The sequence below is a fragment of the Bemisia tabaci genome, chromosome 1, assembly GCF_918797505.1.
Source record: "Bemisia tabaci chromosome 1, PGI_BMITA_v3".
In the NCBI taxonomy this organism is placed as follows: Eukaryota; Metazoa; Arthropoda; class Insecta; order Hemiptera; family Aleyrodidae; genus Bemisia; species Bemisia tabaci.
In genome coordinates, this window is record NC_092793.1 from 69,400,149 (window position 1) to 69,412,877 (window position 12,729).

General features: G+C 37.8%; 1 protein-coding gene across 1 annotated transcript; it reads left to right on the forward strand.

Moving 5' to 3' along the window:
* The first annotated feature begins 3,808 nt into the window (after nt 1-3,808).
* Rrp4 (exosome complex component Rrp4) lies at nt 3,809-9,607 on the forward strand. The gene is made up of 6 exons (XM_019043266.2): nt 3,809-4,125; nt 4,959-5,196; nt 5,806-5,949; nt 7,107-7,283; nt 8,289-8,417; nt 9,066-9,607. The coding sequence occupies exons 1-6, from the start codon at nt 4,007-4,009 to the stop codon at nt 9,141-9,143; spliced, it is 885 nt and encodes a 294-aa protein (XP_018898811.1). The 5' UTR covers nt 3,809-4,006; the 3' UTR covers nt 9,144-9,607.
* The last annotated feature ends 3,122 nt before the right edge of the window (nt 9,608-12,729 follow it).

Here is a 12,729-nt window from a genome sequence, read left to right on the forward strand (position 1 = left end):
GAACATTTTAGGATTTTTGTGTTTTCGAAAAAATCTAAAAAAAAAAGAAAAACTAGGTTAACGAAAGCAGAGTCAATGTCTATGAAAATTAAAATTTAGCATATAGTGGTATTAAAATGTCCCACCAAACAGGTCCATCTACTAATCTCTAGTCTAAATCGCTATTTCAAACCTCAATTTTTTATCACCGAGAGGAATAATTTTGCCTTAGACGGCTTTGATTATATTTTAATGGCATTATTTTAGTTCCGATGAATGGTCTTATGTTTGATGGCGTCAAGGAGAATGTGCCTTATACAGTGAAAATTAAATTTTTCAGTCCAGCAAAAGAACTAGTTTGAATAAAAATACCGCTTTTCAGTTATCGACGCTATAAACACTTTCTAATACTCTCAAGAACAATAAAAGATTTAACAATAATTCGCACTATCGATTATGTCAAAAGCGTTTGGAATTATTGTTTCCATACACTGAAAAAAAAGATTGCTAGAACTTACCATTCCTTCACGCTATATTTCACAAAGCGTCAATTCAGAGTCAATTCTGCCAGAAGAAAGTTAAACATCACTATTATTGGTACAGGCAACTATTCCTCTGGCAGAATCGACTTTGAATTCACGCTGTGGGAAATGCAACGTGAAGGAATGGTAAATTCAACCAGTCTTATTTTTTCAGTGTAGCTGGCTTCATCATATAGCGAGCTTCATCTGTACTGTACTCTAATTCACGATTTTTTGTCGTATCACTTTGAAATACTCTAAAAAGGGTCAATTTTAAATAAATATATATTTTTATTTTATTTTCTTTTCGTGAAATGATGCAAATGTACGAGCTTCAAGCTGTCTGCAGTAGGTATATTTTGTCACCTTTCTGACGAAAGAGCGCAGGGCCGGACTGGCTCACAACTGAGGGCGTAGACCCTTGGCTGGTCAAGGAGGTGTAATGAGATATTTTCCTAAAAAGGCGCAATATAGCAGAGCATTGCGAGTTCACGCTTCGCGCCATCGCGCCTTCAATTTTGCTGACGCAACACGGACATCCATCAAACACGAATAGTTGTATCTCTGCGCCGTCGTTAACGCGCGTCCTTTCCCTTGCTCGCTTTCCATATTGGGACTGTTTCTGTTCGTCGCATATTTAGTGGTACTTTAAGGGCTACGTGAGCAACACAGCCAAAGATAGGAAAGACATAATCCGGCCTCGTTTTTGAAATTTTCTTCCGAATCCTACTATAGCAGTGTAGAGCAAATCATTGCGAGTTTGCCCATCTCAAGCAGCACAAATAATTGTATTGAACGTTTAGATGTCTCTTATTTTTATGTTATGTTAAATATGTCAGGTATGGTATGTCCTAATCAATAATCATTTCGAAAAGAAAAAACTTTATTGTCATACTTTATTTTTTAAAGGAGAAAACTACTCCATGCGAACTCTTCAAAGCTTCCGTAATATTTCTTCGCTGTGCGGAAAAACTTCTGTGAAAACTTCAAGGAATGATGTTGATTTGCTCTCATATAAGAAAATAAGATAGGAGTGGAGATTTTAAAACGCACCGCAAATGATATTCATACGTGGTTTGGGAGTTTCACCAGGCCCGCCACATCCCATCTCGGGCCCTGGTACCAGTTTTAAGTTCCGGGCCCAAAGCACGGAAGGAGGGGGGTCCGAGGGGCATCCCCCGAGAAATTTTAGAATTTATCCGGATAATTTGGGATTTTATCGGACGCATTTTGAAGCTTCCATAAAGAATTTTCCATAAATTTCTGCGGAATAATTATGTTTTTTTTTTTTTTTTTTTTTTTTTTCCTCTACTTTCAGCACAAAATACTTGCGAATTGTTGCATTCGAAACATCTGGAATTTTTTTTTTTTTTTTTTTTTTTTTTTTTTTTTTGGGGGGGGGGCATATGATACTATTTTCAGTTCTAAGAGGGCCAGGCCCCCCTGGACTATCCCCCTTCGTTTGTCTATGGCAAAGGAGTTGAGCCATGAGCCATTGAAGTCGAGAATGCCCAGACTGGAGAACTGGAGACTCTCAGCATCTTGAAAATAAATAGAAATTTTCCAAGAAATATACTTCTTTGAAAATTTAAGAAGAATTCAACAGTGCCCCAGCGTGTTTCTGAAAATCTATTCACCTTTTGCGAAATTTTTAGGGTAAGTTTTTCATTTTTTCTTACGAAACAAGGGTCGCATGTGAATTCGTAGTGGTTTTTCACGGGTAACACGGGCCCCCTCCAGGGCCCGAGCCCCGGTACCAGGGGCCCAGTATCCCCCCCCCCCCCTTGTGGCGCGCCTGCCTTCATGCTCACTGGGCTTGTCGATTTCCTTTGACATTTTTGCAGTGGTGATTGCATAGCTGAAGTGCGCTCCAGCTAGAATTGTATATAGTAAATGGGTAATTTTTATAGGAGGATTATAAATAAACAAGTGGTTCGAAATGAAAACAAAAAACTATGAGCTATGCAAAACGATTATTCAGATAACGGAACTTGCCTGGTTTGAAAACGCCTTCAAATGCGGCGTGATACCTCACGCATTCCGGAGAGTTCGAATAGTTGTATCATTGCGCCTTAGAAATGCGACGGAAGATTACAATTGAAATAGCCTTCATGCATGCTGGCCTTTTCGATTTCCGTTAACATTTTTGCAGTGGTGAATGCATGGCTGAAGTGCGCTCCAGCTAGAATTGTATTTAGCAAATGGGTGGTTTTTATAGGATAATTATAATTCAATAAGTGGTTAGAAATGAAAACAAAATAATATGAACTATGCAAAACGATAATCCGGGTATCGGAACTTGGCTGATTTGAAAACGCCTTCAAATGCGGCGTGATACCTCACGCATTCCGGAGAGTTCGAATAGTTGTATCATTGCGCCTTAGAAATGCGACGGAAGATTACAATTGAAATAGCCTTCATGCATGCTGGCCTTTTCGATTTCCGTTAACATTTTTGCAGTGGTGAATGCATGGCTGAAGTGCGCTTCAGCTAGAAATGTATTTACAAATGGGTGGTTTTTCTACGAGGATTAGAAATAAACAAGTGGCACGGAATATAACAAAAGAATATGAACTATGCAAAACGATAATCCGGGTATCGGAACTTGGCTGATTTAAAAACGCCTTCAAATGCGGCGTGATACCTCACATATTCCGGAGAGTTCAAATAGTTGTATCATTGCGCCTTAGAAATGCGACGGAAGATTACAATTGAAATAGCCTTCATGCACGCTGGCCTTTTCGATTTCCGTTATTATTTTTGCAGTCATGAATGCGCTTAAGTGCGCTTCAGCTAGAATTGTATTTACAAATGGGTCGTTTTTCTACGAGGATTAAAAATAAACAAGTGGCACGGAATATAAAAAGATAATATGAACTATGCAATACGATAATCTGGGTATCGGAACTTGGCTGATTTTTAAACGCCTTCAAATGTGGCGTTATACCTCACGCATTCCGGAGAGTTCAAATAGTTGTATCATTGCGCCGTATGAATGTGACGGATGATTTAAATTGAAATAGCCTTCATGCTGTTTTACCGTCGAAAAATAAAACCTCAGATGGATGTCGTCTGACACTGCGCATGGATTTTCCAAGTGAGAGTATATGAAGTCTCTGACTGAAAACGAATTTTAAGCGGAATGGAGCTCTGATAATAATTGCTTTCTTATTGAAAAGTTGATCGAACTTTCCTCATAGTATTTCAATTTCAAATCTCAGACTCTTCGCGGGCTTTATGTGATCTTCGCGCTCTCTAACAACAGCGATGACAACTTTCGACCACAACACAACAAAAGCAGTTTTCTCTTATTCTTTTAGGTTATGTTAGAGCAGCGTGTGAAGCGGTGAGGTGCCGTGTCGATATAGTTAGTTCATGGTTTAGTTCCTAGTTCGGTTCGATTTTTAGTCAGATGCATGCGTAATACTAAGCAAGTACTATATGAACATCTAGCTTAAATCATTGTTTTGTCTCTGTACTTTTGTATTTTTAAATGCGTGTTCAGAATGGCCCACTCTATCCGTTTGGCTTCAGAGAGAGTAGACTTCAGCGTGCCAAGCGACAAAGCACCGCCCCAGTTGTTCACGCCTGGCATGGTTATTTCTCAAGAAAGTGGCTTTATGAGGTAATTACTTAAATTTAATCAAGACTTTTTATATCTCTCTATTCTCATTGCTTATTACCTGTCGGCAATGTAGAGAGTTGGACGATCATTCGTAAACCCGTTGAGAGAACATATTTATTATATGTGGACGATGTAAATCCACAATCACATATTTCTTTTGCGGAGTCTGAAAATCTCCGCCTCTATTTTATTTTTAAGGAGAACAAATTGACATCATTCCCTGAAGTTTATGCAGAATTTTCTTTGCACAGAGAAGAAAAACCACGGCAGTTTTAAAGAATTGCTGTTGAGTAGTTTTCTGTTTAAAAAATAAAGTACGACAAGAAGTCTGCAACGTTGCAAACCGAGTTATGTGATTGCCGACTTACACCGTCGATGTCTCCCATGGTGGCTCGGTGATCACCAGATCAGTTCAGCACCTCTGCAGTTGTAGTATGCATTTTTTACAGATTGCTCAAAATAACTTTGAAAGGTTTAGAATAGTTTGGTAGAGGGTAATTAAACAGATGATTTTAGTAATAACTATTGCTCATCATGGACACATCTTCAATGGAAGTTTCTTACAGTGTTTAAGGTTGTAGTAAACACGCAGTAAATCTTCTGCTCAGTCAAGCTCGTTTCACTTTCCAAGCCATTCTTTGCTTGGAATATTATTTGAAGCAGTGAGAAATCACAGCTTATCAGCTCTGGTATCACTCTTGCAGGACTTAAATCATTCTAATATCATCATTAATTTCTCAGAAGCATGCTGGCCCTTTTCTTTTGTTGCGTAATCTAGGTACTTAATTTTATGGGTCAAATTATGTCAATTTTCGTTTTATTTTCACTTACAGAGGTCATGGAACTTATGGAGAGGATGACTCTATCAAAGCCTCTGTAGCAGGTATTGTTGACCGAGTCAATAAACTAGTTGTAATTAAACCGCTAAAATCTCGGTACAATGGAGAAATTGGTGATGTTGTTGTTGGTCGCATCACAGAAGTTCAACAGAAGCGTTGGAAAGTGGATACCAATGCACGGCTAGATGCAACTTTGTTCTTGTATTCTGTCAACTTGCCAGGAGGAGAATTGGTATGAACTGTTTTATCTCATAATCTTACTGTTTCTCAGAAAAACTGAGGTCACTCACATCAGAAAATGGCACCATCTGCATTCAGGTTGTAAAGACTTTTGTCCAATCTTTTCTTTCCCCAGTTCTAATATGGTTCTACTTTCTCCAGTTCTACCTTCGATAACATGGAATTTTAATGTTTTCTGACTCAGACTTAGAAAGAGAGGGGCCATTGAAAAATTAAACCTTTATTTTTGTCAGTCGGTAAATGTGTCATGAAAGTGGAAAAATGACCTTCAAATTACACGGAAATTTACCTTATGGAGCTTTTTCAAATGCATAAAAATTTGGAGTTTCACCGCATTAAATTTGATGATTTCATACTTGATCAGAGACAAAATAGCATCAAAATTTAATTGTATATCTTTATCCTGACAATTGTATGAAAGAATCAGAATGTATGTATGTACTGTATTGGTAAAGATAGAATTTTATTTTATTCCACTGCATTAGTTGCCAAAATACCTACAAATCGACTAGAAAAAAGGAACTTGCCTAGTACCCACAGTTAAATTTTTATTAAAAAATGTTTTCATAATTTTAACAATTGACTTCTTTTCATTTTCAAGAGACGAAGATCAGTGGAGGATGAACAAATGATGCGGAAATATCTGACGGAAGGTGACCTTATAAGTGCTGAAGTCCAAAATATAAACTCTGATGGATCTCTGTCTTTACATACTAGAAGTTTGAAAAATATCAAGTATGGCAAGGTATACTGAAAATTTATTTTCTTTAAATTTTTTTTTGTCAAAAAACCCGACTTAAGGTGATTCGTCAAGCTCAAGTGATGTGGTCGAACTGACATGCAATATATTGCATCAATTAGGTCAAAAATCTCGGCAGATTTTAAATTTTTAGTAAAACCAAGAGGGTAACAATAACCCCTGTGCATGAGCCTAAAGAATCATTCTAAACCCTAAAATCGGCTAAATTCAGAAAAATGAAGGCAGAATAGTATTAGGAAGAAAACTTTGTATTCGATACAGCTATCAATAACTGTATTGTATGCAAGGTTTTTTTTCTGCTTTCTATTCGGCTTTCATTTCTCTGAATTTAGCCGATTTTTGGGTTTAGATTTGTGTGCAGGGGCCATCATTCTGTTTTTTGTTAAACATCCAAAATCTGCTGAGATTTTTTACCTAATCGATGTAAAATATCGCATGCCAGTTCGACTATGTCACAGGAGCTTGACGAATCATCTTAATATAATGGTGACTTAACAGAATTTCATACCTCTGGATCTGGTAGCATCTCCCTCCATTGCTGTGACTGGCATCTTCAGTGGTCAAGTGTTCTAGACCCAAATGTTTAGGTACAAGGTTCAGTTTTTGGAATTCTTGATCACCTGAAGCATTATGATTGAAAAGTGTAGGTACCTAGGCTTGGTGGCAGAAAATCTTGTAACTTCTAAAGTTCATTTTTTGCAGGGAGAAATTTTAAGCAGAATACTGTCATCTGTGAAGGTGAATGTATACTGAAGCTGCAAATGTCTTTTCAATTTTCGCACAATCCGTGAACATAAATGTGGTCGGCAAAAACACATATAGCCTCAACTTTAGAATGTTCTGGTTTTAATTACTTGGAGCTTGTTTTTGTCTATGATCTGACCTGGAATGTATATGATTACCACCAGAAAATAAAGCACCAAGAAATTATTGATTGCATGGTTTTTTAAGGTGCTGAATATTTGCCCCAGTATGAAGCTCTGTGTATTAATACAAATAAATGTGTTGGTTTTAGTAGTGCTACACGGTCAAAGTTTCATAAGATACATCCATCAAACATTTCTACTGCATGATGAAAGAGGCATACTTTCAACTCAATTTTTTGCGAATTTTAACTTATTTCTCTGCTTGTGTTTTTTCAGTTAGGCCAAGGTATGCTTATTAAAGTTTTCCCAAGTCTCATTAAGAGACAAAAGACACATTTTCATAATTTACCCTGCGGTGCTAGTATTATTCTTGGAAACAATGGTTTTATTTGGATATCTCCTGTCATCAATGCAGAAGAAGAACATGGTGGATTCACAATCAATTTAGAAGATGTAAGTTCTGCTGGAAATGAAGATGCTAAAAATGTTTTTTTTTCTGTTCTGCTAACAATTTAAAGTATAAGAAAAAAAGGGGCGTAATAGGCAAGATGTCATTGGGGAGAAAAAGCGCTTAGTGCAGTTGTCGATTAGTTGCCTGATTTCATCATTCCCTGCCATTTAATATTTCTAAAAATTGCTGCTAATGAAGCCTTGAATAATAATTTTTTCAGCCAATAATTCGTTAATGACATCAACACAAAATTTTATGGGAAATGAGAAATTTCATTGAAGTAGAAAACTAAGGGAATGAAGGAGTTTATAAGAATACCAAGCTGAGACTTATGTTGCTTGGCATCCACAATTGTCAAATATTCATATTAAGTATGACTACAATAGTTTTAATTTTCTTTTAACCCTTTCCACTCAGGTGTCAAGCAGGACTCGACAAAATTTATTCAGGGGTTCCGCTCAGGTGTCGAGCTGTGCTCGACAAAATTTCCGTCTCCCTCAACGCTCGGAAACAATGTAAATAATGGCCATGAAAACCTGTGCTGCGCTCTCTGGTGACACTACACAGAACTACTTGAGTCACTCCCATTCAAAATTTAACCGCTAGGTGTCACCAGGGAGCCATCGATTGTTTTCTAACCTTTTTGCCAAAAACCTCTAATTTCGGCCAAATTAAATCAGTTGGGGGCGGGTGACCTTTAAAAAAAATTTGAGTGAAAAGGGTTAAGATTTGGACTACTTATGAATGGCGTGAATTTTTTACTTTTGATCATAGTTGAAAAACATGGAATGTAGGATTGATGTCGATTGAGATGATCATCAAATGCTTTGTTCATCCATGAAAGAGGATTATCTCGGCAAAGTATCTTGTGCATTTACCTCTAAAATTTTTGTCCCATATGAATTTATTTTCAAGCCCTCTCTACTCCTCACGTATCCTTTTTTTTCCGTAAAATTTCAATTTCTATCCCTGGTGTTTAGTTCATTTTGGTTTGTCCTCTTTTGCAGGCAGTGCCAAAGTCAGTACGAGAAGTTATGGTGAGGTTGCGCAATAGTATCAATGCTTTGGCAGCTAGTAAAATTTTATTGTTTGATACAAGTATTCAGTATGCATATGATCAGTCAAAAAAATATTCTGTAAGTAATAATATTATTTTTATTATTTGAATAATTTAAATTACCTTTTTAGTATTCCTGAAATAATTACAAATACGTAACTTTTAACTGAGTGAAAAGTGTATCTTACTAAAAATCTATCCCACATCATAGAATTATTTAAGTGTAGGTAGGTATATATGTATACATTGTGTGAGATGATTCTGTCTAAGCAGGATGGCTAATATAATGCAGGTTGTTGACTCTCATGTATTCATGGTTTCATTTTTTCTTTCATTATACATATCGACGGTGAAACTACCAAACCACGTATCTCGTTTGCGGTGTTTAAAAATCTACGCTCGCATTTTATTTTTTTGAAGTAGACCAAATCAATATCATTCCTTGAAATTTTCACAGAATTTTCTCCGCACGAAGAGGAAAAATCACAGAAATTTTCAAGACTGGACGTTAAGTAGTTTTTCATTTAAAAAATAAAGTATGACAGGAAGTCTGCGACGTCGCAAACCGAGATACGTGGTTTGGTAGTTTCACCGTCGATATTCTCATCAATTCTGTCAGGCATTCCAAGGTCAGTGTAGCCTCTTAATATTTTGTAGTTGTATGTATGATTATCATTTTCGCCTTCATTTGTCTGAGTAACTAATTGTTCTTTTTCTATCATTTTAGGTTGTTGAGTTATTAAATCCAGAAGTGATGTTGGATGTAGCTGTGATGACCCAACATCAATTGCAAATGCTGGAATAGAGGAGCATCCACTTTCTCTCCCCTTGTTTAAAGCTCAATTCAAAGCTTGCTTCTTTCAACTGCTCCCTGATTTTTCAGCGATTGTTTCCACATTTTGCACCTGGCTCACATTAGACCCTGAAGAAAATACAAAATTTGTTACCTTCAGTCAATTAACTTTATGTGATAGTACAAAAAACGCGGTATTACTTATTGCTGTTTATTAGCCACTTGAGCAGGAGATCTTTTCTGCCATTTCCAAAAGTCTTCAGTTTCCATCATTCCGTTGATCGCTTCCTGCTGACTTAGGCATCATCATACGTAGACTTGGTTTTATAATGTCTGTTTCAAATTTACAGTCATTATTCCTGTAACTCAGAACCTCAATTTACTTTTTAACTCCTAAAACTCAGATCTATTCTTGTATATTTGTGTTGATAATGTAAATATTTTTATTCTATCATTAAAACTAAGTTGAAAAAGTACCTGCAGCATTTTTTATGTTATATACTCATGATTCAAAGAAAAGGTTGTAGAAATAAATAGTTACTTTTGAGTCTTGTCAAGCAAGAGCTTAGTATCCCAATTAATGTTCAAATTCCTGTCTGTGCAAACTGTCTCCCTAGGAGGATTGCTCACCAAGAAATTAAGTCTTAGTTTTTATAAAAATGACTCCTACCAGGGATTACCAGGCTGATACATACCAGGGATTTCTTAGTAAACCATGTCATATTGAACATGTTTTATTAAACAACCTGAGTAGTAACTCAGGTTCTGTAATCAATATTTTTCATATTAAAGAATTGAAACACTGTGTTTCGATTCCCTTTGTTTTGTGCTTGCCTAAGTAAGATGTATATTTCTCTACCCAAACAAGTGCAGAGATATAAATACATCATGAAGCCTTTCACCACAATTGTTGTCAGTTTTCATTTGTTCTACATATTATCGAATAGGATTTTTCCAGTCCAGAGGAATCCTTAGAGCAGACTGAAAGAAAATATATTACCTAGAGCCCCCCCCCCCCCCCCCCCCGCCCTGCCTCAAAAAGTAGAAGTTGCTCATACGGGTGAAAACTCTGTTTAAGCATCAATCCTGATAATTTTTTTCTTGTAAATTTTGTACAGCCCATTCATAGAAAAAAAAGTAGTTTGTATATTATATATCATAATATAGGTAACATGAACCGATGTTTCCTCCAAAACTTTTAAAAATCAATCTCACCAGTCAATAATTGATGTCACTTTAGCACCAATTGCCGCAGCTGGGCAGCTCACCAAAATACTTAAATACCTTATTTTTGAAGCTCTTTTGTTCCTACAATGATTTATGTTGAAATCTTTTATCTTGGCGGTACACAGATTTATGAAGAGGAGATTTAACCCTCCTCAGAAAAAACAAGAAATTAAACACAAAAGAAAATACAGAGCTGTAGGTGGGGTGGCCAGACATTTTACCCAGTTTTGATCCAAATTCTGCACTGTCTATTTATAAAGTTAGTCTAATTGTTTTTGTGTGTGCAATGCTCAATGAACCAATAGTTTACTCAGTCCAGTTATAAGCAATGGTATGCATGCTGAGATTTTGCCAAATGATGGAAAGTACCCCTTAGATGTCCGAGGCGGGCCACCCAAGGATCGCTGAAAACTCGTACCTACTTCGCGGGTTCTATGGGGCTGGTACAGAGGTGCATCTGAACTGAGATGTAGGTCCACAAATACATCTTAAAAAAAGAATAAGACATCAAATTGAACAAAATACAAAATCAAATGACAACACAACCGAAGATAGGAGAGACATTTTTAGGCCTAGTTTTTACAATATTTCTCCCGAATCAGAGCGACAATTCATTGGCAACATAGAACGGAGCATCGCGAGCTGACGCCTCGTTCCACAGCGCCTTCAATTTTGCAGATGCAACACGGACATCCATAAAGTACGAATAGTTGTATCCCTGCGCCGTCATCAACGCGCGACCTTTCCCTTGCCCTGATCTCATGTTGTGTCGATTCCGTCTGTCTTATTTGCAGTGGTGCTTCAAGGGCTACGTTAGCAAAGCAGCCAAAGACAGGAGAGATGTAATCGGGCCTTGTTTTTTACATTCTCTCCCGAATCGAGTGATATCTCATCGACGACATAGAGCGGAGCATTGCGAGCTCACGCATCGCGCCAGCACCCCTCCAATTTTGTAGATACGACACGGACACCCATCAAGCATGAATCGTTGTATCTTTGCGCCGTCATCAAAGCGAGTCCTTTCTCTCACTATATTTCAATGTTGTGTCGGTTCCTTTTGTCTTATCTATAGCAGTGCTTAAATGGTTACATGAGCAACACAGCCAAAGTTTGACTTGGATTAAATTAGTCGACTAAACTAGGTATCGGGTGAAAAAAATTGGGTCAAGGGTCTAGCTACCGTAAGTGGTATTTTGAAGTGGAAGGTTAAAAAATAAGAGACAAAGCCGAGTGGGTAGAGGTTCCCTGAAAAATCGTTGGAATTTTATGGAACATGAAATTTCACCTTTCATAAAAATTAAATTTGATTCCATGAAATTTCATTGTGCATTTTTAGTTGTAGGATAGGATACTCCCACTATGGTGAAATTATACAGATTTTGCTGACGTTTGACTCGGGTCCGGTTACAATTAATTAAAAAAGGCGAGGGTGTTATGAGGGTGACCGATGACCTCACAGGCAGCTCAAAGGCTTCCCTCTCGAGATGCAACATTTTATGAAATTTTTTAAAACCTCTGAAATAGACTCCTCGTCAGTATGCCATCAAACGCAAACAAACAATGAAATCTTAGTTATCGTATTCTAAAAGTAAAATAAAAAAAACACGGATGCCCTCTACCCACCGTTCGGCTGGGTGCCCTCTCCGTCGCCTACCTGGGGGGACTCACACTCAAACACCTTCTTCGGCAACCTGGTATCAGCCATTCCGGCAGAGGGCATCCGTGAAGAGATTGAGAGATGCCAGCTTCCGGAGGATCTCTACCATGACAGATTCCTGTGCCGGGTAGACGTCGCAGAGCGCCCATAGCGTGCTGTAAAAGCAGCTCAGGTACCTATACATACTAAAAATAAAAAAAACAAACGAGTAAAATTTTGATATTTATAGTCGAATTCGAGGATATTTGTCGCGCCAAAAAAACTACAAACGAGATAAGGCAACAAAATCTTTTATTTCCTGAGAGTGTAGTAATTTCTATTTTGTTGTCTTTCGGTGATACAAGAGACAGCGCGGCGCAGAGAGCAATGATGACGAGGACTTGAGGTAAAAAGAAGCCCTCGGCGCGGCGGTCGGCATGTAACACATACCTAGTAGCGCCTACAAAACTGCGTGAATACTTCACGCATTGCGTCGAACACAGTGTGCGGTTAGCAGCGGTCGGCGTGAAACGCATAGCGCCTACAAGACTGCATGAATACTTCACGCATTGCGCCAAACACAGTGCAGTCAGCGCGGCGGCGCGGAAGCGGAAGTTGAAATTATTAACCCCCATTTAATGTTTGTTCTTTCACAATGTTTTCGTTCCTTTCTTATAAATGCAAGGCATTGTCCACACAGAGATAGGTTTACAGAACTTTATTTTTGCGCAAAGT